This window comes from Hypanus sabinus, chromosome 10 (assembly GCF_030144855.1).
Source record: "Hypanus sabinus isolate sHypSab1 chromosome 10, sHypSab1.hap1, whole genome shotgun sequence".
Lineage (NCBI taxonomy): Eukaryota > Metazoa > Chordata > Chondrichthyes > Myliobatiformes > Dasyatidae > Hypanus > Hypanus sabinus.
Window position 1 is genome coordinate 76612568 of NC_082715.1, and position 26547 is coordinate 76639114.

Genomic DNA, 26547 nt, shown 5'->3' on the forward strand with positions numbered 1-26547 from the left:
TACCCTTCTGCCATTGATGCTGTCCTCACCCGCCTCTCCTCTGTTACTTAGACATCTGCACTCACCCCATCTTCCTACCACAACAGGAATAAAGTTCCTCTTGTCCCAAGCGACCACTCTATGAGCCTCCAAATCATTCCCCACAACTTCTTCCATCTTTAACAGGACTACCACAAAACACAACTTAACCTCCCACCCCCACCCAACACTCCACTTTCCACAGGGATCGCTTCCTCCATCATTCTCTTGTCCATTTGTCCCTTTGCACTAATCTCCCTGCTGGCACTTAACCCTATAAGTGGCAGAAGTGCTATACCTGCCCCCTCACCGCCATTCAGGACCCTAAGTAGTCCTTCCAGTTGAGGCAACACTTCACTTGTGAATATGTTGGGATAGTCTCCTGTATCCAGTGCTCCTGATGTGGCCTCTTCTACATCAGAGACACCCAACAGAGATTGGAGGACTGCTTTGTCAAGCACCTTTGCTCCATCTGCAGAAAGCAGGATTTTCTGGAAGCCAACTGTTTTAATTCCTATCACTATTCCTATTCTGACATGTCAGTCAATGGCCTCCTCTTCTACAGTGATGAAGCCACTCTTAAGTTGGAGAAGCAACACCTCATATTCCATCTGGGTAGCCTCCAACCTGATGGCACGAACATTTATTTCTCCATCTTATACTAATTTTCCTCCTCCTCCTCCCTCTTCCCTCTTCTTCAATTCCCCAACTGGGCCTCTTACCTTTTCTGCTCACCTGCCTATTACATTTCTCTGGTGCACTTCCTCCTTTGCTTTTTCCCATGGTCTACTTTCCTCTCCTATCAGATTCCTCCTTCTCCAGCCTTTTACTTTTCCACCTATTACCTCCCAGTTTCTTACTTCTTCCCCACCCCCCCCAACCACCTGGCTTTGCCTATCACCTTCTACTTCATCTTCCTCTTCCCCTACCTTCCTATCTTGGCATCTTCCCCTTTCCTTTCCAGTCTTGATTGAAGGGTAACAGATTGAAATAAGACTGTTTATTCAATTACATAGATGGTGCCATTTCCATAGATTGGACAGCAGCACAGATGCAGTATAAGAGTTCCTGTGCAGGTCCGTAGTGGAGCTTGACAAAGCAGCCAGTTCTCAGTGGGAGCCTTTGATTGGATAGTGGCAGAAACGTAGTAGAATTGTTCCCACGCAAGTCGGTGAGAACAGGCAGAGGTTAGGTAAGTTTACTTTTTATTTCTTTTTCTTATTTGATTCCTAAAAGAATAGGGGGTACATCTGCAGGGCCAGGGTTCTGTTCTGGGTGTCAGATGTGGAATTTCCAGGAGAATTCCAGCCTCCCCGTAGCCACACCTGCACCGGGTGCATTGAGATGCAGCTCCTTGGAGACAGTGTTAAGGACCTGGAACTGCAGCTCGAGAACCTTCCGCTTGTTAGGGAAAGTGAGGAGGTGATAGGCAGGAGCTGCAGGGATGCAGTCTACAGGAGACAGATAAATGAGTGACTGCCAGGAGAGGGAAGGGAGAACATTAGATAGTGGAGAGCATCCCTGTGGCTATCCCCCTCAACAAGAACTCCATTTTGAGTACTGTTAGAGGGAGGAGGGACCTACCTGGGAGAATCAGCAGCAGCCATGACTCTGGCACTGAGTCTAGCCCTGTGGCTCAGAAATGTAGGAAACTGAAGAGGATGGCATCAGTAATACGGAATTCTATAGTCAGGGGGACATATAGACAATTCTGTGGATGCAAGAAAGAAACACAAATGGTAGTTTGCCTCCCAGGTGCCGAGGTCCGCAATGTTTCTGAATGCCTCCACAATATCCTGAAAAGGGAGGGTGAGCAGCCAGAATTCGTGGTACAAATTGGTACCATCAGCACAGGTAGAAAAAGAGAGGAGGTCCTGAATATAGAACACAGGGAGTTAGGAAGGAAGTTGGGATGCAGCACCTCAAGGGTAGTAATCTTGGGATTGCTGCCTGTGCCATGCAACAGTGAGGATAGGAATTGAATGAGGTGGCAGTTAAATGCATGGCTTTGGAATTGGAGGAGGAGGCAGGGATTCAGATTTCTGGATAATTGGGACCTCAATAAATCTACTGGCTATTTTTTATAGACCACCCAACAGTAACGGACATTAAGGAGTAGATAGGGAGACAGATTCTGGAATGGTGCAATAATAACAGGGTTGTTGTGGTGGGAGATATTAATTTCCCCAATATTGATTGACATCTCCCTAGAGCAAGGGGTTTAGATGGGGTGGAGTTTGTTAGATGTGTTCAGAAAGGTTTTCTAACACAATATGTAGATAAGCCTACAAAGAGGAGAGGCTGTACTTGATCAGGTATTGGGAAGTGAACCTGGTCAGGTGTCAGGTCTCTCAGTGGAAGAGCATTTTGAAGATAGTGATCAGAACTCTATCACCTTTAACATAGCATTGGAGATGGATAGGAACAGACAAGTCAGAAAAACGTTTAATTGAAGTAAAGGGAAATAAGAAGCTATCAGGCAGGAACTTGGAAGCATAAACTGAGAGCAAATGTTCTCAGGGAAATGTATGGCAAAAATGTGGCAAATGTTCGGGGGATATTTGTGTGGCATTCTGCATAGGTACATTCCAATGAGACGGAAAGGATGGTAGGGTACAGGAACCATGGTGTACAAAGGCTGTAGGAAATCTTGTCAAGAAAAGAAGAGCTTATGAAATGTTCAAAAAGCTAGGTAATGATGGAGATCTAGAAAATTATAAGGCAAGCAGGAAGGAGCTTAAGAATGAAATTAGGAGAGCCAGAAGGGGCCATGAGAAGGCCTTGGTGAGCAGTATTAAGGAAAACTCCAAGGCATTCTACAAGTATGTGAAGAGCAAGAGGATAAGACGTGAGAGAATAGAACCAATCAAGTATGACAATGGAAAAGTGTGTATGGAACTGGAGGAGATAACAGGTACATAATGAATACTTTGCTTCAGTATTCACTACGGAAAAGGACATTGGCTTTTGTAGGGATGACTTACAGCAGACTGAAAAGCTTGAGTATATAAATGTTAAGAAAGAGGATGTGCTGGAGATTTTGGAAGGCATCAAGTTGGATAATTTACCGGGACCAGATGAGATATACCTCAGGCTACAGTGGGAGGCAAGGGAGGAGATTGCTGAACCTCTGGCAATGAATGTTGCATCATCAATGGGGATGGGAGAAGTTCTGGAGGATTGGAGGGTTGCAGATGTTGTTCCCTTATTCAAGAAAGAGAGTAGAGATTGCCCCAGAAATTACAGACCAGTAAGTCTTACTTCAGTAGTCGGTAATTTGATGAAGAAGAGAGGCAGGATTTATGAACATTTGGAGTGGCATAATCTGATTAGGAATAGTCAGCATAGCTTTGTCAAAGCTTTGACAACCTGTCAAAGGTTGTGCCTTATGAGCCTGATTGAATTTTTTGAGGATATGACTAAACACATATGAAGGTAAAGCAGTAGATGTAGTGTATATGGATGTTTCTGATAGTGTCCACGATATCCTAAAGTGGGAAGGTGAACAGCCAGAGGTTGTGGTACATATTGGTAGGAAAAGGGAAGAGGCCCTGAAAACAGATTACAGGGAGTTAGGAAAGAAGCTGAGAAGCAGAACCACAAGGATAGTAATCTCAGGATTACTGCCTGTGCCAAGCGACAGTGAGTATAGGAATAGAGTGAAGTGGAGGATAAATGTGTGGCTGAGGGATTCCAATTTCTGGATTATTGGGACCTCCCTTGGGGCAGGCGTGACCCGTACAAAAAGGACAGGTTGCACTTGAATCCAAGGGGAACCAATATCCTGGTAGGAAGGTTTGCTAAGGCTGTTGAGAGTTTAAACTAGAACTGGTGGGGGTGGGGGTGGGGAGGGGGAACCAAACTGAAGAGAAGGATGAAGGGACAGATGGTAGAGCAGGGATGCATCCAGACTGATGATTTGAGATGTGTCTATTTTAATGCAAGGAGTATCATGAACAAAGTAGATCAGCTTAGAGTGTGGATCAGTACTTGGAACTATGGTGGTGTGGCCATTACAGACTTGGATGGCTCAGGGGCAGGAGTTTCAGAAAGGACAGGGAGGGAGGCAAAAGAAGTGGGTACGTGGCACTACTGATCAGAGATAGTGTCACAGCTCCAGAAATGGAGGAATTGTCTACTGAATCTCTGTGGGTGGAAGTTTGGAGGGTTGCAGATGTTGTTCCCTTATTCAAGAAAGAGAGTAGATTGCACAAGAAACTATAGACCAGTGAATCTTACTTCAGTCGTTGGTAAGTTGATGGAGAAGATCCTGAGAGGCAGGATTTATGAACATTTGGAGATGTATAATATGATTAGGAATAGTCAGCATGGCTTTGTCAAAGGCAGGTTGTGCCTTTCAAGCCTGACTGAATTTTTTGAGGATATGACTAAATACACATGAAGGTAGAGCAGTAGATGCAGTATATATGGATTTTAGCAAGGCATTTGATAAGGTACCCCATGCAAAGCTTGTTGAGAAAGTAAGGAGGCATGGGATCCAAAGGGTCATTGCTTTGTGGATTCCGAATTGGCTTGCCTACAGAAGGCAAAGAGTAGTTATAAACCAGTCATTCTGCATGGAGGTCGGTGACCAGTGGTGTGCCTCAGGGATTTGTTCTGGGACCCCTTCTCTTTGTGATGTTTATAAATGACCTGGATGAGGAAGTGGAGGGATGGGTTAGTAAATTTGCTGATGACACAAAGGTTGGGGATATTGTGGAGGGCTGTCAGAGGTTACATCAGGACATTGATAGGATGCAAGACTGGGCTAAGAAGTGGCTGATGGAGTTCAACCCAGTTAAGTATGAGATGGTTCATTTTGGTAGGTCAAATATAATGGCAGAATATAGTATTAATGGTAAGACTCTTGGCAGTGTGAAGGATCAGTGGGACTTTGGGGTCTGAATCCATAGAACACTCAAAGCTACTGCACAGGTTGACTGTGTGGTTAAGAAGGCATATGGTGTATTGGCCTTCATTAACTGTGGGATTGAGTTCAGGAGCCAAAAGGTAATGTTACAGCTATTTAGGACCCTGGTCAGACTCCACTTGGGAGTACTGTGCTGGTCATCCCATTACAGGAAGGATGTGAAAACTATTGGAAGGGTGCAGAGGAGACTTACAAGGATGTTGCCTGGATTGGGGAGCATGCCTTATGAGAATAGGTTGAGTGAACCTGGCCTTTTCTCCTTGGAGCAATGGAAGATGAGAGGTGATCTGATAGAGGTGAAAGAGATGATGAAAGGCACTGATCATTTGGATAGTCAGAGGCTTTTTCCCACATAGTTTTAAGATGCATGGAACTGGGTATAGAGATGTCAGGGGTAAGTTTTTTATGCAGAGAGTGTTGAGTGTGTGGAATGGGCTGCCAGCAACAGTGGTAGAGGCGGAAATAATAGGTTCTTTTAAGAGACTCTTGGATAGGTACACGATGCTTAGAAAAATAGAGGTCTATGGGTAACCCTAGGTAATTTCTAAAGTATATGTTCGGCACAGAATTGTGGGCCGAAGAGCTTGTAGTGCACTGTAGGATTCCTGTTTCCATGAGAAAATAACAAGCAGGGTGGACAAAGAAAAGGCAGTGGATGTCATTTTCAGAAGATGTTTGATAAAGTGTCACATGAGGCTGCTTAACAAGATAAAAACCTATGGCGTTATAGGAATGATACTGGCACGTATAGAGGAATGGCTGACAGGCAGGAGGCAGCGATTGGGAATTAAGGGGGCCTTTGCTGGTTGGCTGTCAGTGACTAGTGGTGTTCCTCAGAGGTCAGTATTGGGACCACTACTTTTCACACTGCTTATCCATGATTTAGATTATAAAATTGATGGCTTTGTGGCAAAGTTTGCTGATGATATGAAGATAGGTGGAGGGGTAGGTGGTATTGAGGAAGCAATGCAATTGCAGCAGGACTTAGACAAATTAGAAGAATGGGCAAAAAAGTGACAGATGGAATACAGAGTCGGGAAATCTGTGATAATGGATTTTGGTAAAAGTAACAAACATGCAGACTATTATCTAAATGGGGAGAAAATTCAAAAGTCAGAGGTGCAAAGGGACTTGGGAGTCCTCGTGCAAGACTCCCAGAAGATTAATTTACAGGTTGAGTCTGTGGTAAAGAAGGCAAATGCAATGTTGGCATTTATTTCGAGGGGAATTAATTATAAAAACAAGGAGATATTGCTGAGGGCTTATAAGACACTAGTCAGGCTACACTTGGAGTACAGTCGACAGTTTTGGGCTCCATATCTCAGAAAATATGTAGTCATTGGAGAGTCCAGAGGAAGTTTCCAAGGATGATTCCAGGAATGGAGGGGTTAACATATATGAGGCGCATTTTACAACTTTGGGCCTGTATTCATGAGAATTTGAAGAATGCAGGGGATCTCATTGAAAACTACCAAACATTGAAAAGACTAGATAAAGTGAATGTGGAGAGGATGTTTTCTGTGGTGGGAGCATCCAGAACACAATCTCAAAATTGAGGGGCAACCCTTTAAACAGAGGTAAGGAAGATTTTTTTTGCCAGAGAGTAGTGAATCTGTGGAATGCTCTGCCACAGACTGCTGTGGAGGCCATGAGTGTATTTAAAGTGAAAAGTGAGAATTTCCTGATTGGTCAGGGCGAAATGGCAGGTGGATTGGGTTGAGTGGGATCCAGGATTAGCCATGATGAAATGGTGGGGCAGACTCGATGGGCTGAATGGCTTTATTCTGCTCCTATGTCTTCTGCTGCCTGACCTGATTTCCTCCAGCATTTTGTGTGTGCTACCCTGGATTTCCAGCATCTCTTGTGTTTTGAACTTCATTTGTTCAGTAGGTAGTATATACAAAAGATTCAGATTCTGTACAGGTATTCATCATTACATCACTACCATTGAAGTAGTTAAGTGTAATTTAATTTTTGACTTCTATTCCCATACCACTTAGCCTTTGCAGACATCCTTTCTTTGACAAAACTTTCTTTAAAACTTTTAACTACAAAATGTGAGTATTATTTGGGGACAGGGTATTTGATTCACTTTTTTTTTGATCATCCCAGATTTAAAAAAAGAACTGGCTGACTCCTTATTCACACTCAACACCCACGATAGGATACCTGCACGAATTTAGACTTTCCTGTTCTATCTGACATAAGAGTACATATTGCAGATTACTATTGCTGATAGGTTCTTTATTCCAACATTAAGCACTCATCACTCCAGTGCGGGAGGGTTTACTGCTTTTCGGTGTGATTTCTTGGCTCCATTTGTTTTCGCACGGTTCATAGGTTTCACTTTTCAGCTATGATGAGTAGGACTGGTTTTCTTTCTTCACAAAAAGTAGTGGTTGCCTCTGTCTATGGTGGTGGCAGTGGAGGCAAGATTCAAGAATGTTTAATGTCATTTCCAATACAGAAGTGCAAAGGAGAATGAAATAATTGTTACTCCAAATCCAATGCAGCACAAAAAACATAGTAATTTATAAACCACAATAAATACAGAACTGTGCAAAAGTCTTAAGCACATATATATAGCTAGGGTGCTATGATTTTTGGACAGTACTGTATTTATCAACATGGAGCAGAAAGCAAGTTTGTAAATCTGGCAGGAGCAAAGGATGTTGGGGACGGCAGGATGGAGCACTGTGGAAGGGATATGGGACAGATCGAAGAGGAGCACTAGGGGCAGGGGGTGACACAAGTGCAGACACACCCAGCCCTGAGACTCCATGCGAGGTCATCTGATTCCAAACAATTGGTTTACTGATCATTACAGAATGTCTCTCTGGTGCTTCCCACTCCCTCCCTTCTTCCCAACCATGATTCCCCTCTCCCTTCCCAGTTCCCACTCTCAGTCCACAATAGTGAACCATTATCAGAGTCAAGTTTATCATCACTCGCATACATCATGAAATTTGGGGGGGGGGGGGGTTTGTAGCAATACAGTGTAATACATAAATTTATTACAATACTGTATAAAGTCTTAGGCAGGCTAGCTCTATGTATACATGCCCAAAACTTTTGCACAGTACTGTATAAAAATACAAGATAGTTTAACTAGATAGATTAATTGTATGTCCATAAAGTGATGCTAAGGACAGATGTGTCTGTCCTAAAGTGGATCTGACAGGAAATGATAAAAGTATTGGTAGTATGGAGTGTTGGGGGGGGTGTATTACTGTGTGGAGGTGTTGAACAGCCTTACTGCCTGGGGAAGTAACCGTTTTAGAGTCTGGTGGTCCTAGCATGGAAGCTGAGTAGCCTCTTCCCTGTTGGGAGAGGGATAAACAGTCCATAAGCAGGGTGGGTGGGATCCTTCATGATGTTACTGGCCCTTTTCTGACACCTTTCTGTATATATCTCCTTGATGGCAGATAGTCTGGTGCTAGTGAACCACTGGACCGTTGTAGAGTGTCATGAAAAAGGAATTTAAGAGGCTCTTATATAGGCACATGAGTATGGTGAGACTGAAAGGATATGGACCATGTACAGGTAGAAACAATTAGATGCCATTAGTTTAATTAGTTTGGCACACCAGCCAAAGGGCTTATTCCTAATATATTATATTCTAATCAATATTATATTCTAATCAGCTCTCTTGACCAATGCCTAGGGTTTGATGATGTTATAACAACACAATTTTTTTTGCAATTTTATCCAAGTATAAAAATATGAAGCTTTGGAATTTTACTAAATAGCAACATTTACCATATAACCATATAACAATCACAGCATGGATAATTTACAGAACAATTAAAGAGAGTGATTTTTGGTTTGCTTTTGTCTTATAGGATTAGGAGTTTCAATAGATTAACAAAGCAACACCAATAGATATGCAGAATCAAAAAGATATTTTAAATCAATAACTCAAACTACTTAGAGGAATTTATTCAAGAAGATTGGATGGAGGGAGCAACCTTAATACAGCATTCAAACAGTAGCAGTATCTCTTCTGTTAAGTTTGGAGTTAAACAAATTTCATTACCAAGACAAAAATCATTACCTGAAATACTGAAAACAAATGTTCTAACATTTAGAACATCTTCATTTCTTGTTGAAGCACCAGCAATGCTCCCCCACAAATATATTCAGCACACTTTTAGTGATCCTTCACTATACATGCATAATGGTAAACAAAGCAAATGCCACACATTCTCCAAAGTATTCAGTGCAAAATTAAACACACACATAAACCACTTTTATATACAAGAGCAAATTATCATATTACCTTGGAAGCTGAAAGAGCAAGTTGAAGTATTTGAAATCCATAATCATTACTGAAGGTTGCTTTGAAAAAACAAAAATATCTAAAGCATAAAACAAAAGTCAGGCTCATCAACACCTGTGCTGTTCACAGAGCACATACATCCTATAATTATCACAATCCAAATCTCCGATTCTTGATAGCACTTCAGTCTCCATTCAACTTTCTGCAGTCTTGCACCGTTGCAATAATCTCTTTAACAATACTGTTCCTATTATCGTTCGTAATCTGGAAATAAAAAATAATGTTTAGCAGTTTATATATATAGATATATATATTACACTCTAAATTATTTTAAAACCTGGGAGTATATATGGAAAAGTTTGTATTAATCAAAATTTCTAGTAGTTATGTACTCCAGTATAGATATATTTTGAAAATACTTATATTTTACTGTTTATTATTCTATAGTTTCCACAATACTGAAATGTCAATATTCCAGTACTTACATTGAATATTTTAACATCCCTTCTGCTTCTGATTTCTTCCACAAGTCCCAAAGGTTTTCCCTTAGGGACAGGAATAGTTCCGAGTATAGTGGCACCTGTTCCATCTAGGATTTGACGTACACCCTGGATAAAGGATTGACTAAAGAGCTCCATTTTCCCTATCTCATCTATAACATACACCATTTTCTCGTTGTCATCTTTGCCATTAACCTACAGGAATTATAGAGAAAAAAGCTCATTAAAGTTACCCTGTTAACCTATTGATTTCTCTAATGGCACTAACAATGTTCATATTTCCAAAAAGCAATTTTTTCTAACTGTCACAACGTGACAGTAATTTCTTCTATTTTAATCTGAATCTTCATGAAAGTGAGTTTATAAAGATTAGCTGTATTTATCAGGTACATATCCAAACATACATTACAGTAAAATGCGTCACTTGTGTTGAAGATGTACTGGGGGCAGCCAGCAAATATTGTCATGCTTCCAGTACCAACAAAACACTAACCCTAACCCATATGACTTTGAAATCTAGAAAGAAACTAGAGCACCAGGCGGAAACTCACATGATTTGGGAGAATGTACAAATTCCTCTACAGACGACTGCTGGAATTAATCCCTGATCTTACAGCCGGCACAATAAAGTGGTTTGCTAACCTGTGAAGTGTTGCACCTCCACATAGTTAAAGATTAGAGATTAGCTTTATTTATCACATGTACATTGAAACATACAGTGAAATGAGTTGTTTGGGTCAGACCAAGCAAATGCTGGGGATGCCTGCTTCTGGCATCAACATATCATGCTGAAAACTTACTATTTTTAAGTCTTTGGTATGTGGGAGGAAACCAGAGCACCTGGAGAAAACCCACTTAATCACAAGTAGAACAGTCAGCAACAGGAATTGAACCTTGATCGCTGATGCTGTAAAGTATGCTAACCCCCACACTACCATGCTGCCCTTTTTCCCTTCGCTGGAACTAAGGGAAACAAATCCAGTACCAGTGAACTATTCAAGATCAAAACTCACCACCTACTTTTGTGAGAAGTGGGAGAGCCAGGCACTCAAAAGACGAAATATCTACTACATATTGACCAACTCTGTACTCACGTCTTCCACTGCTCAAAGTACCTGTATCATCCCTAGGGGACAAGAAAGCACAACTTTTAAAAATGAGTAAATGTTACCCCTAAGAAAAAACCTCAAAGATTTGTAGAATGAAAACAATTTTACCTAGTTCTGGACAAAGTTCCTCGCTTACCAGATACAGTAACAACATCAAATCCAATTCTTCTTCCATTTCTCCTGACTTCTTCAGTATAAAATCCATCAATTGGAACCCCAGAAGATTTCAAGACATCTATGGTTTTGTGAATTAAGGTTGTTTTACCAATACCTAACAAAACATCAAACAGCATATTCAGGTTAAATTGAATACATGACTAATATTAGATAAGAAGTAGACTTTGTGGATTAAATTTAGACCATAAGACATAGGACCATAAGAATTAGGTCATTCGCCCTATCAAGTCTGCTATGCTAATCCATCATAGCTGATTTACTATTCCTACTACTCAACCCCATTCTCCAGCCTTCCCCAGACACTGCCCATAGCCTTTGATGCCCTGACACATGAGACAGTCCTTGTCAGAGGATCAGAGGTAGAGAGTGTCAACAACTTTAAATTCCTCTGTTTTATCATTTCAGAGTGCCTGATCTGGGCCCAGTACATAAGTACAATTACGAAGAAAGCACATTAGCGCCTCTACTTCCTTAGGAGTTTACAAAGATTCAGCATAACACTTAAAACTCTGACAACCTTCTTTATATTTGTGGTGGAGAGTATATTGACTGACATCTACACAGAGCCTTATCAAAGGAAAGATAAATCCATCATCAGGTTATGCTCTCTTCTTGCTGCTGCTATCAGGAAGAGGTTACAGGAGCCTCAGGACTCACACCACCAGGTTCAAGAACAGTTACTTCACTCACCCCATCACTGAAATGTTCCACAACCTATGGACTCACTTTCAAGGACTCTTCACCTCATGTTCTTGATATTTATTGCTTATTTATTTATTCTTATTAGTAATTCTTTCTTTTTGTATTTACAAAATTTGTTGTCATTTGCACACTGGTTGAACATCCAAGATGGTGCAGTCTTTCATTGATTCTATTATAGTTATTATTCTATTAAGGATTATGTCCTGATTATTATTTATTGTAATGCCTGCACTGTTTTTGTACACTTTACGCAGTCCAGTGTAGGTCTGTAGTCTAGTACAGCTTTCTCCATGTTTTTTTTTTACGTTGTTCAGTCTAGTTTTTGTACTGTGTCATGTAACACCATGGTCCTGAAAAACAATGTCTCATTTTTACTATGTACTGTACCAGCAGTTATGGTCGAAATGACAATAAAAGTGACTTGACTTGACTTACTTATTGAGTATGTCCGCAAGGAAATGAATCTCAGGATTGTGAATGGTGACATATATGCGCATTGATATTAATTTTGTTTGGACTTTGAACTTTGACTAATCAAGAACCTATTAACCTAAACTTTAAATATACCCAATGACTTAACCTCCACAACTGTCTGTGGTGATGAATTCCAGGTTCACCACCCTCTGGCTAAAGAAATTCCTTCTCACTTCTATTCTTAAACAGTTCTATTCTTAAACTTAAACTATCTTAAACATCTTAGACTCCCCTCCTAAAGGAAACATCCTTTCCACATCCATTCTATAAGATCCTTTCATTATTCAATAGGTTTCATTGAGATTTCCCCTCATTCTTCTAAAACTTTTACTGCATTTCTCATTCTTTAGATTTTCCTCTCCCTTGGCAACATCCCCAGTCCTTGGAAAACATTGTGTACTCAATGCCATTCTATAATTAAGTAGTGTTTTTTTCCCTTTTTTTTCCAGTAACAGTGGTTTCTCCAGCACTCAATATCTTCCTTGGTGGCTCTGTGACATAAAGAATTCATCACATGAAAGCTTGTTTCCGTGAGAACACTAAATATAACACTGACATAGTTATTACAATTTCTGGTCATGGTTTTTAAAAATGAAAAGAAAAATCTCACAGATTACAAGTGGATCATTTCCAATGAATAAAAATCAAACCTTCGTTAAAAAGGCAATAAGCTTTTACAGTCCACTCCATCATACATTAAATGATAAAATAATTAGCTGAGTTTAAAACATCAAAGATAAATATTAGCACATTTCAATCACAGAGCACCTTCAAAGGAAAAGGCACATCCTGTAGAATACTCTATGACTAACATTTCCCTAATTAAAACTGAAACGTACACTTTATTTTCCCAATTTCTCAAGTAATTTACAGGATTCAAACAGCTAGCAGTGTACAAATACAGCTTCAGGTTAACTAACTGCAAAAGAAATCCTTAGATATAGGTTTTCATTGATTTTTTTTAATCTTGCTGTGTATATTTTATAGTTAGATGTAAAGAAACTCATGACATTACTCACTCTCCAGATGTTTTACTACTCTTACTAAGCTTTGCTTGCCAGTCTATTGGATCTGTATAAATTTTTGATTACACTTCAGTAATGAACCATGGGACAATTATGCAATATGTAAACAACATTTCTTTTTATTTATGATGAATAGTATCTTTTCAGGATTTTGAATATCTCTTAAATATTCACTACCATGCTGCAGAAACTATAAAATCCTGAAAAAATTTTGACATTCTCCGGGATTAGCCCATATAACCGATTTCCTTACTTTTATTCCTTCAATAATAACTTGCACATACAGTATATACACACAAAATGCTGGAGGAACTCAGCATGCCAGACAGCATCTAGGAAAAGAGTACAGTCAGTGTTTTGGGCAGACATTGACTGTACTCTTTTCCTAAATGCTGTCTGGCTTGCTGAGTTCCTCTAGCATTTCATGTGATTTGCTCAGGTTTCCAGCATCTGCAGATTTTCTCTTGTTTGTCATTGGAATACAGCATACACTACTTTTAATAGTGAAATATCTGAAAAAAAAATGTCATGAGACTTTTACCAAAGTTTGAGATAAGCCACATCTTCCTCAGTGAAGACAGATGACCAAATGCTCGGTCATCTGACCTGAATAAAAAAAGATGTTGCACATTTCAAACATTGGTATTCCTGTCACTAATCGTCGCAGTGCCATTGTCTGAGTGACAAAGTCAGAGGAGTGATCTTAAGGCTTTAGCTCTTTGAGGCTTCCTCAGAGAGAAGCTTCACTCAGAGAAAGGAAAGGAAATTTCAAGGTTTTTTCCTTCCCTTCTTTATATCTGCTCAGCTAGGACAGTAGAGATGTCAGGCAGAATAGTAAAATGCTCCTTTTGCAGGCTGTGGGAAGGCAGGGAGACCTCCAGCATCCCTGATCACTACAACTGCTAGAAGTGCATCCAGCTAATGCTTCTTATAAATTGCATTAAGGAGTTGAAGCTGGAACTGGATAGACTCCAGATCATTCAGAAAGCTGAAGGGGTGATAGATCAGACATATAGACAGGTAATTACAGCCGAGGTGCAGGACACAGGAAACTGGGTGACAGTCAGGAAAGGGAAAGGGGTTAAGGAGCCACTGCATAATCCCCCTGTGGCCATCCACCTCAACAACAGGTACATTACTTTGGAAACTGTCAGGAGGAATGACCTAAGAGGGGAGTCACAGTGGTCGGATCTCTGGCATTGAGTCTGCCCTTTGTGACACAGAAGGGAAGTGGGTATAAGCACAGTGTGGTGATAGGGGATTCGTTAGCTATGGAACAGACAGCCATGAGGTTCTGTGAGCAAGAATGAGATTCCCGGATGGTATGTTGTCTCCCGGGTGCCAAGGCCCAGAGTATCTTGGATTAAGTCCTCAGCATTCTTAAGTGGGAGGATGAACAGCCATAAGTCGTGCTCCAGTAGCTACCAATGACGGGTAGGATGAGTGACGAGGTTCTGCATAGGAAGTTCAGGGAGTTAGGTGCTAAGTTAAAGGGAAGGACCTCCAGGGTTACGATCTCAGGATTGCTACCCATACCACATGCTAGTGAGACTCGAACTAGGAATTTAATATGTGGTTAAGGAGTTGGTGTAGGAGGGTGGGTATAAGATTTTTGGGTCACAGGGCTCTCTTCCGAGGAAGGTGGGATCCGTACAGAAGGGACAATTTCCACCTGAACTAAGGGGAACTAACATCCTAGCAAGGTTTATTAATGCTGCACAGTGGAGTTTAAACTAGAGTTGCAGGGGAATGGGAACCGGAGTGCCAGAACAGTTAGTGGAGAGGTTGTGGAGGCAGATGTTGGTAAGACCTCAGACAAAGTTAGGAATCAAAAGGTTGTGCATGGTGCGACTAGTGTCCTGAGATGCCTATACTTCAGTGCAAGAAGTATCTTAGAAAGGGAGGATAAGAGTGCTGAAGATGAGGTAGCTGGTTTACAAACAGAGGCAATGTCCAGTGAGGAGAGGCTGTTGATAGGGCAAAATTGCAGTCGTCATGATAAACTGCAATGTAAAAAGTGGACAAAATCAAAAAGAGTGAATACAGGACTGAAGGTGGTGTATCTGAATACAGTATTTACAATAAGGTAGATGAACTTGCAGCACAGTTGCAGATCGGCAGGTATGATGTTGGGTGCATCACTGAATCATGGCTGAAAGATTATAGCTGGGAGCTCAATGTCCAAGGCTACACATTGTATCAAAAGGATAGATAGTAAGGCAGATCTGTTGATAAAAAATGAATTCAGATAATTAGAAAGAGGTGACATAGGGCTGGAAGATGTTGAATCATAGTGGATAGAGCTAAGGAACTACAAAGGTAAAAAGACCCTGATGGGGTTTATATACAGACCCCAAACAGTATAAGAATGTGGTTTACAAATTACAATGGGAGATAGAAAATGCATGTCAAAAGGGCAATGTTACAATAGTCATGGGGGATTTCAATATGCAGGTAGATTGGGAAAATCAGGTTGGTGATAGATTACAGGAGAGGGAATTTCTAGAGTGCCTACAAAATGGCTTTTAAGAGCAGCTCGTGGTTGAGCCTATAAAAGGATCAGCTATTCTGAATTGGGTGTTGTGCAATGAACCAGAATTGATTAGAGAGCTTAAGGTAAAAGAACCCTTAGGGTGTTCATAATGTGATCATAATAGATCTTATGGTTACATTTCTTCAATAGTTCACTGTTAAAAGTACTGTGTTCTGTATGTCCAAGTTATTATGGAAGAAAAATAGAGCAGTTTTGACCAATTCTTTCTATGTTATATGTCAATGATTTGGATGATGAAATTGATGGCTTTGTTGAAACTTTTGCAAATGATGTAAAGACAGGTTGAGGGGCAGGTAGTTTGAGGAAATAGAGAGGCTACAGGACTTAGATCAGAACGGGCCGGGCAAAGAGATAGCAGATGGAACAGAGTGTCAGGAAGTGTATGTTCATGCACTTTGGTAGCAGAAATGAAAGGGATGACTATTTTCTAAATGGAGAGAAAATACAAAAAACTGAGGCACAAAGGGACCCAAGAGCCCTTGTGCATGATACCCTAAAGGTTAATTTGCAGGTTGAGTCTGTGATGAGGAAGGCAAATGCAATGTTAGCATTCATTTCAGGAGGACTAGAATGTAGAAACTTTATAAAGTGCTGGTGAGGCCTCACTTGGAGTATTGAGAGCAGTTTTGGGCCCCTTATCTTAGAAATGATGCGCTGAAACAAGAGAGCGTTCAAAGGAGGTTCACGAAAATGATTCCAGGTTTGAATGGCTTGTCATATGGAAAGTATTTCATGGCTCTGTGCCTGTATTCACTAGAATTCAGAAGAATGAGGGTGACCTCAATGAAGCCTATCAAATGGTGAAAGACTTTGACAGAATGGATGTGGAGAGGATGTTTCCTATGGTGGGAGAGTCTAAGACCAAAGGACTCAACCTCAGAGGAGCGTCCATTTTGAACAGAAATGAGGAGGGATTTCTTTAGCCAGAATGGTGAATCTGTGGAATTCTTTGCCACAGGCAGCTGTGAAGGCTAAGTCTTTACATTTATTTAAGGCAGAAGTTGATAAGATTCTTGATTGATCAGGGCATGAAGGGATACGGGGAGCAGGAGGAGATTGGGGCTGAGAGAAAAATTAGATCAGCCATGATTAAATGGCAGAGCAGACACGATGGGCTAAATGGCCTAATTCTACTCCTAGATCTTATGGTTACATTTCTTCAATATTGCACTGTTAAAAGTGTAATGTGTTCTGTATGTCCAAGTTATTAAGGAAGGAAAAAAAAAAAGAGCAGTTTGGTCAAAATGGTTGATTTTAAGGAGCAACTTAAATATAAAAGGATGCAAAGTGATTTTAGAACTTTGGGGCTTAGGTAGCTAAAGGCGCAAACACAAGTTATTAAGTTATTAAAATTAAATATATACACGAGCCTAGGTTTGAAGAAGTGATCTTAAAACAAGTAACAGAGTTAGGGAGTTCCAGATCACAGATCACTATGTATTAACAGCATGTACTTCCACTTCCATCTTGCTGTTGGTATCTGCACATCTTTCAATGGAACAATGTAATTAACATGTGACAGTAAGGTATTACATAGATTCCATTACAAAGGTGGTTAAAGGCATTTAAAATGGAAATACGAAATAAGAGTAGAATGAATATATTTGACATCTGGACTGAATCATATCTCCAGCCCAAACATTCACTTGAATATTACATTTGGTTTTTGATTTAGACCATAGGACCATAAGACATAGGAGCAGAAATAGGCCATCTGGCCCATCAAGTCTCCTCTGCCATTCAATCATGGCTGATCCTTTTTTCTCCCCCTCTTCAAACTCACTTCCCAGCCTTCACCCTGTAACCTTTGATGTTATGTCCAATCAAGATCCTATCAACCTCTGCCTTAAATACACCCAATGACCTGGCCTCCACAGCTGCATGTGGTAACAAATTCCACAAGTTCACCACTCTTTAGCTAAAGATATTTCTCCACATCTGTTTTGAAAAGGTACCCCTCTATCCTGAGGCAGTGCCCTCTTGTCCTAGATAACTGTTCCACATCTACTCTGTCTAGGTCTTTCAACATTCGAAAGGCTTCAATGAGATCCCCCCCCCCCCCCATCCTTCTGAACTCCAGCGAGAACAGTCCCAGCGCCATCAAACGTTCCTCGTATAACTCTTTCATTCCTGGAATGATCCTTGTGAACCTCTTCTGGACCCTCTCCAATGCCAGCACATCTTTTCTAAGATGATGAACCCAAAACTGTTCACAATACTCAAGGTGAGGCCTCACCAGAGACTTATAAAACCTCATCATCACATCCTTGCTCTTGTATTCTGGACATCTTGAAATTAATTCTAACATGGCATTTGCCTTCCTCACCACCAACTCAACCTACAAGTTAACCTTTAGGGTGTTCTGCACAAGGACTCCCAAGTCCCTCTGCATCTCAGATTCCTGGATTTTCTCCCTGTTTAGAAAATAGTCTGCAATTTATTTCTACAACCAAAGTGCTTTCCAACATCATATTTCATTTGCCACTTTCTTGCCCATTCTACTAATCTAAGGCTACGTCCACAGTGAAACGGTGTTTTCCTCCCCTGAAAACGAGGCTTTTCTAAAACGCCCTCCAGTGTGTACATTTGAAAACATCACTTGGGCAAGAGTAGTGTGCACAGGGTAACCGAAGATTTCTAGAAACACTGTCATGACGTGCCGGAACAGACGGAAGCATTTCATTGTTTTGTTGAATGCAACCCCTATACAACCTAACAACTTCAGAACAGACGGCAACGAGACTGAAGCCAGAAGAGTTAGAAAGGTACTCACCAAATACTTTGACCCATAACTTACTGAATAAATAAGTATACTCACTTTGCCATTTTCTGTCCTTGCTTGTATGAAGGTGGTTTACCTATTTATGCAAGTACTTCTCTGACAATAGATGCGTAACAGCCTAATGTAACATTGTCTGGAAATACAAGATAACACTGATGCAGACATGTTTTATTCATTTAATAAGGTGCTTTAATAATGCAACAGAGTTAGTCAGTTTTTCAATGTTTGTCTTCAGCTGGGTCATACTGTCCGTGAACTCCCTGTTGGTTGCCTCCATACGCTCCAGTATTTGTTTTTTATAGTTTTAAGACCTCCTGCACAGCTGTCCTTCGTTTGGCAATTTCCTTTTAAGTTTTTCTACTCTGTAACTGCACAAACGCGCACTTCCACAGTGAGATTTGACACCAAACATCTCGCTTGTTTTCTGTAGATGTGTCCTGCGCATGCCCAGTAGGAGGAGATTTGCCCAAATACCCATTTTAATATGGATGGAGGTATTTTCAAAAACGCCTATCGTTTTTACACGAAACTGGCATTTTCAAAATTATCCAGTCTACTGTGGATGTAGCCTAAATCTTTCTGCATCCTACCTGTTTCCTCAACACTACCTGCTGCTCCACCAATCCTTGTATCATCTGCAAACTTGGCAACAAAGCCATCTATTCCATCAGCTAAATCATTTACAGTCAGCCCTCCTTATCCGCAAGGGATTGGTTCTGGGACCCCTCGCAGATACCAAATAACGCGGATGCTCAAGTCCCTTGTTCAACCTGTCTCAGTGCGGTGGACATTAGGACCCGGTGGCGGAGCTCTGAATCCACAGTGTTTCTGTTCACGAAAATAATCACGATCACGATTGAAAACAAAGTGGAAATAATAAAGTTATTGGAAAGAGGTGAAACGCCTTCGGTCATTGGAAAAGCATTAGGCTACACTCGGTCAATGATCAGAACAATTTTAAAAGATAAAGTGAGAAAGATGCTGCCCCAATGAAAGCTACAATTACTAAGCAATGCAGTGGTTTAATTATCGGGTTTTGGGGTTTTGATCCTCCACATCAACTCGGCACGGATTTCCCGAGCCCGGCACTGAAACATACATTTCTTAAGTGTTTTATATGCATAGAAAGGTAAAATATATACTATATACTAAGACTAACTGATGCTAAATAATTCCAGATGTACCTGTTCAGACTTACTTAGTAAGAGAACTTGCGGTTTTTTCGATCCCAATCCACAATAACCTCCACGCGTCCTCCTGTACACTTTAAATTATCTCTAGGTTACTTATAATACCTAATACAATGTAAATGCTATGTAAAATAGTTGCTAGACTGCATTGTTTAGGGAATAATGACAAGAAAAAAAGTCTGTAATGCTCGAACAACAAGTGCTGAAAGAGCACTTCCGGGTTTTCTTCATTCACGGTTGGTTGAATTCGCGCATGCGGAACTCACAGATAAGGAGGGCCGACTGTATATACAGCATAAAAAGAAGTGGTCCCAACACCGACCTCTGCAGAATTCCACTAGTCATTGGCAGCCAACCAGAAAAGGATCCTTTTATTCCCATTTGCTGCCTCCTACCTATCAGCCAATGCTCTAACCATTTAAGTAACTTTCCTGTAACATCATGGGCTCTTAACCTGGTAAGCAGCCTCATGTGTGGCACCTTGTCAAAGGCCTTCTGAAAGTCCAAATACAGAACATCCACTGCATCCCCTTTATCTATCCAACTTGTAATCTCCTCAAAGAATTCCAACAGGTTCATCAGGCAGGATTTTGCCTGAAGGAAACCATGCTAACTTTGGAGTATCTTGTCCTGTGTCACCAAGTACTCCGTCACCTCATCCTTAACAATTGACTCTAACATATTCAGGTCAGGCTAACTGGTCGATAATTTTCTTTCTACTGCCTTCCTCCTTTCTTAAAGAGCAGAGTAACATTTGCAATTTTCCAGTCCTCTGGCACCATGCCAGAGTCCAATGATTTTTGAAAGATAATTTCTAATGCCACCACAATCTCTAACACTACCTCTTTCAGAACCCTAGGGTGCAGTTCCTCTGGTCTGGGTGACTTATGTACCTTTAGGTCTTTCAGCCTTTTGACCACCTTCTCTCTTGTACCCAATTCTCTTCTTCATACGCTAACAAATAGATTTATGACATTTAAAGAGTTGCTACATGTTTCCTGAAATAATGCATGATGACTTGATTAAAAGTGTGCACACCTGCACAAAAACAACTGTAAATATAATTTATTCCATTTTAGTTTTGCTTTTTCAGGAGGCAGGCAAAAATTGCCAGGGCCTTAGCAGAGATATTTTAATCACCCTGAGTGACAGGAGAGAAACCAGAGAATTGGAGGATAGCTAATGTTGTTTTGCTGTTTAAGAAAAGCTCTAAGCATAAACCCGGAAATTATAGTGGGAAAGTTATTGGAAGGTTATCCTAAGGGACCAGATATGTGAGTATTTAGATAGACATGGACTGATTAAGGAGAGTCAACATGGCTTCATGGGTGGTAGGTCATGTCAAACCAATCTTAACAGTTTTTGGAGGAAGTTACCAGGAAAGTGGATGAAAGCAAGTCAGTGGATGTTGTCCACAGGGACGTTAGAAAGGCCTTTGATAGAGTCCTACATGGAAGATTGGTCAAGAAAGTTCAGTTGCTCAGTACGTGTTCAAGATGAGTTAGTTAATTGGATTAGACACTGTCTTTGTGGTAGAAGCCAGAGAGTGGTAGTAGATAATTCCCTCTCTGACTGGAAGCCTGTTACTATTAGAGTGCTGCAGGGATTGGTGCTGGGTACGTTGTTGTTAGTCATCTATATTAATGATCTGGATGATAAGGTGGTGAGTGGGTCAGCAAATTTGCAGATGACACCAAGACTGAGGGTGTAGTGGACAGCAAGGAAGGCTATCATAGCTTGCTAAGAGATCTGGATCAGCTGGAAAATAGGGCAGAAAAATGGCAGATAGAATTTAATGCAGACAAGTGCAAGGTGTTGCATTTCGGTAGGACCAACAAGGGCAGGTCTTATACAGTGAACGGTACGGCACTGAGGAGTGCAGTAGAACAAAAGTGTCTGGGAATACAGGCCCATAATTTGTTGAAAGTGGCATCACAGGTAAATAGAGTCGCAAAAAAAGTTTTTGGTACATTGGCCTTCATGTACCCAGTGAAGGAGATGGGATGTTACGTTGAAGTGGTTTAAGGCATGGATGAAGCCTAATTTGGTGTATTGTGTGCAGTCTTGGTCACCTACCTACAGGAAAAGTGTAAATAAAGTTGAAGGAGTACAAAAAAAATTACATGGAGGACCTGAGTTATAAGGAAAGAGTGAATAGGTTAGGACTTATGGGAACATCATGGGAAACTTCTTCACTCAGGAGATCGTGAGAGTGTGGAACAAGCTTCCAGCACAAGTCGTGCACACGAGCCTAATTTCAACATTTAAGCAATGTGTGGATAAGTACATTGATGGTAAGGATATGGAGGGCTATAGACCCAGTGCAGGTCGATGGGAGTAGGCAGCTTAAACGGTTTCAGCGTGGACTAGTTAGGCCAAAGGATCTTTTTGTGTGTTTTACGATGTAGACAATGATATGCAAGCTTTTCATTACCAGCAAAGCCGGCACTTACTGTTCATTCTTAAGTGCCCTTTAAAAGATGCAGTCAATTCAGAATAGACACATGCGGTGAAAATGGAGTCAGAAGAAAAAAAATCTCTTCATATATACACATATAAAAAATAAGGCTTCATTTATCCTAGAATCTGCAAACTTGTTCTTGTTTTTAACTTATCCTACCAGTGTTTGTACACTGGATATTTTATACACCAATGAAATTCCTTGCTCATGTGAACAGTAAACACTATAAATAGTAAATAATAAACAATAATTACAGCAACGACCAAACAACAGAACGGTGCAAGATAGTAGTGCAAAAACAAATGCTTACGTGACGATAGACACTCCCCCCCCCCCCCCTCAAATAGTGGAAAAGCAAACTGTTAAAATTAGCTATGACCGAGCAGGAGCAAGTTCCGCCCTCTTCTCCAGGGATTATAATACTTGGGTTAAACTGAGTTTATCTCAATATGTCCTCAAACAAGGGCTCTACTCTAATACCAATATTACCCGAGATATGTTACCCAAGCTCAAATCCGGCGGACAGGGGTAATATTACTCCGCCGCGTTCAAATTGAGTAAACTGATGATGTCTTGGAATGGGACGAAAGCCGCTACCAAGCCTACATGCATCAAAGTCCCACAATCAGCAATGAGATGCGGATTAGGAGCGGGCCGCTGCTCTGTTTTCTTACAACAGACACGGATGGAGCACCGGGACTTGCTTTAAAACTGAAAGTACCTGGCGGGCCCGTCAGGAAAACGTGTCGCGCCATCAGCAGCACCCACCGTCACCCGGCCAACGACCGTGCAACGTCAATGGGCACCGCGCTGTCACCTGACCCGACTCCGGCGTCTAACGTCACCCAGCCTCGTGGACGGAGGAGGAGGTGCGTGCGCGTGCGCAGTCGGCCGCCAAAACAAAGTGTGCACTACCCTGCAGTGTAGTGACACAACTAACGGGCCACTCCACTTCATTAGCTGACTCATTCTTCCCCCCCCCCCCCCCCACACCGATCAGAATCAGGCTTAATATGACTAAAATGTGTTGTTTTGCTGCAGCTGTACAGTGCAATACGTACAAAACAACCTATGAATGCCATGTTGATGGGAAAGTCGTTGGCTGGAATGTCTATTTCTCTCCATAGGTGCTACGTTACCTGCTGAGTTCCCCAGTGTGTTGGGGCCAGAATTATTGACTATTTCAGATATTTACTCTGTTTCCAGCCAAGTCAACTGTGGTGAGGAATCAGCACAATAGGAGGGAGATTGAAAATCTGTCTGAGAGGAGTTACAGCTGCAACCTCTTGTAAGCAAGACCATGGAATTGATTATTGATTGCAGGAGGAGGCAACCTGAGGTCCATGAGCCTGTCCTCGTGGGAGAATCAAATGGGCAGAGGGTCAATAACTTTAAATTGTGGAGTGTTATAATTTCAGAGTACCTGCTCTGGTTTTAGCATGCAAGTACAATTAGAAGAAAGCACGCCGACGCCTCTACTTTCTTAGGAGTTTGCGAAGGTTTGGCATGCCATCTAATGACATCATTCCCCAAGGCACCACTGCTCAGTACAAGAGGACATGGCTTTATGGTAAGGGGAGGGAAGCTCATGGGGGATATTAGAGTAAGGTTTTTCACTCAGAGAGTGGTTGGTGCATGGAATGCACTGCCTGAGTTAGTGGTGGAGGCAGATAGACTAGTGAAGTTTAAGAGACTACTGGACAGGTATATGGAGGAATTTAAGGTGGGGCGTTATATGGGAGGCAGGGTTTGAGGATTGTCACAACAATGTGGGACAAAGGGCCTGTAATGTGCTGTACTATTCTATGTTCTATAAAACTGACAAATGTCTATGGCTGTGCAGTGGAGAATATATTGACTGGCTGCATTACAGCCTGATAGGGAAATACCAGTGCCCTTGAATGCAAAAGCCAACAAAAAAGTGGTGGATATGACCCAGTCCATCACGGGTAAAGCCATTGAGCACATCTACATAAAGTGTTGTCACAGGAAAGCAGTATCCATCAACAGGTACCTCACCACCCAGGTCATATTCTCTTTTTGCTGCTGTCATCAAGAAGATACTACAGGAGACTCAGTACTTACGCCACCAGGTTCAGGAGCAGTTATTACCACTCAACCATCAGGCTCTTGACCAAAGGCAATAACTTCACTTGCCACATCATTGAAATGTTCCCACAACCTGTGAACTCACTTGGTGACATATCCAGTGTATACATTGATAACAATTTTACTTTGAACTTTGATTCTCTTCTGGACACTATCCACTCTTGCCATGAAGGGCATATCCAAGGAAAGCCAAATGTCACCAAGATGTAGGACCACTTTCTCAGCAGCTGATCATGGGAGATCCTGTACAAAATCACAAATTAATTTGGTCAACATACAATAGACCAGCAATGATTTGATCTGGAGCTGATTTAGTGCAATAGACACGCGCTGTCAGGATCTCAATACTGCAAGTTTCTGCAAATCCAGAAATCTGATTAAAATTGAGAAAGGGTTAGTGTGTCCTTTGTTGAGGGAGACCAATCAATGTTGTCAGGTTTCCTAAATTCTTAGGTTTTGTAATTAATAACCCTTCAAACCCAGTGCCATCAAGTCTGTTCTGTCATTTGCTGATTTATTTTCTCTTTCAACCCCATTATCATGTCTTCTCTCCATAGCTATTGACAGCCTTACTAAGCCAGGACCTGTCAACTTTCACTTTAAATATACCCAAAGAATTGTGCTTCACAGCCATCCATGGCAATGAATTCCAGATTCATCACCTTTGACTAAAGAGATTCTCCTCATCTTTGTTCTAAAGGGATGTTCTTTTATTCTGAGACTGTGCTGTTCTAGGATCTTAACAATGAAAGAGTTAATGTAGGAGGAGCATTTGATGGCGGTGGACCAGTATTCACTGGAGTTCAGAAGAATGAGGGGAATCTCATTGAAATCTATCAAATATAGATACATTGGATATGGAGAGGATGTTTCCAGTAGTGAGAGAGTCTAGGATCAGACAGCACAGTCTCCTCTAACCAAAGCTGTATAAGTGAGATTAATTACGGTTTTTAAAAATTCACAACTCTCAAAAGTATATCTACAGCAGTTTGTAATTCTGTTCAAATATGCAATATTCAAAGTTAAAAGTAAATTTATTATCAAAATATGTAAATGTCACCATATACTACCCTGACATTTGCTTTCTTGCAGGCATTCACAGTAGAACAAAGAAATACAATAAAATAAAAGAAGGCAGGATAAAGTATAACAGATTCAGAAAAAGAGCAGAGCAGGAAAACATAAAATACAGGTTCGTAATGAGGTAGATCGTGAGGTTATGAGTCCACCTTGTACGAGGGAACCATTCAATAGTCTTATAGCGGTGGGGCAGAAACAGTCTTTGACCTAGTGGTACATGCCTTCAAGCTTTTGTATCTTCTGCCCAATGGAAAAGGGGGAGAAGAGAGAATGTCCAGGATGGGTGGTCTTTCATTATGCTAGTTGCTTTATCAGACAGAGTCCATGTGCTCTCTGTCCTTTGGTCTGCATCATCCTGTTGATCAGGAACTGAGATTGGAGGCAAATTTGAATGTATAGCTTGAAGTTTTGTTTTGGAAATTCATGACAGTCAAGTATTAAATACAAAGTATGTCAGTTTAATAAACCAAATTCTGATTCTGAACTATTACATATCATTCTCTTCAGACTATTGTATCTGTTTTTCTTTTTTAAAATCTCTTTGAAATTAGCTTTTATATGGTCAGCCATGACTGAGTCCATTTATTAATTTTCCTTTTGAAGAAAATTCTATTACGGACTAATTTCTAAAGTTCCTTTTGCCTTTACTTTCCTTTTGGCCAGATTGTGCTGAAACTTAGTTCTCTTTTCTTCACAAGGAACTTTATATAGTTCTGCTCCTTTGAACCGTATCTGATTTGTTTCCCACACTCTCTTTAAACTCACTGACGTCTTGTCACCCACACTCCCTTTAAATTTATTCACTGGCATATGTTTCATTGCTCTGTGTAGGTTTTAAATAAAAAGTGAACTATATCTGTGATGATAGTCGAAAAGATCTTCTAGTCAAACAGATCTAAAATCCCAAGGAAACCCCATTAAATGATACTTATCATATTCTGTTCCCTCATCCTCTTTGCCAATACATTACCTCATACTTCTCTGGATTGATTTCCATTCACCAAATTGTGCCTGCCCATTGACAGCTTCCTGCAATCCAGAAGCTGCTAAATTCACCAACAAGCTTCTGAATTATGATCCCTACATATAATCGCTAAATGTTCACAAAGGGAAGAGATCTGTTATTAAGTGCTTCAGAGCCAACTATGCACAGCTCT

General features: G+C 41.0%; 1 protein-coding gene across 1 annotated transcript; it reads right to left on the bottom strand.

Moving 5' to 3' along the window:
* Positions 1 to 8184: 8184 nt before the first annotated feature.
* On the bottom strand, positions 8185 to 23038 carry ntpcr (nucleoside-triphosphatase, cancer-related). Its single transcript, XM_059982124.1, has 5 exons — positions 22923 to 23038; positions 10945 to 11107; positions 10748 to 10853; positions 9713 to 9922; positions 8185 to 9491 (listed from the first exon to the last, which is right to left on the bottom strand). Exons 1-5 carry the CDS (start codon positions 22954 to 22956, stop codon positions 9411 to 9413), a joined length of 594 nt encoding a protein of 197 aa, XP_059838107.1. The 5' UTR covers positions 22957 to 23038; the 3' UTR covers positions 8185 to 9410.
* Between the last annotated feature and the right edge of the window lie 3509 nt (positions 23039 to 26547).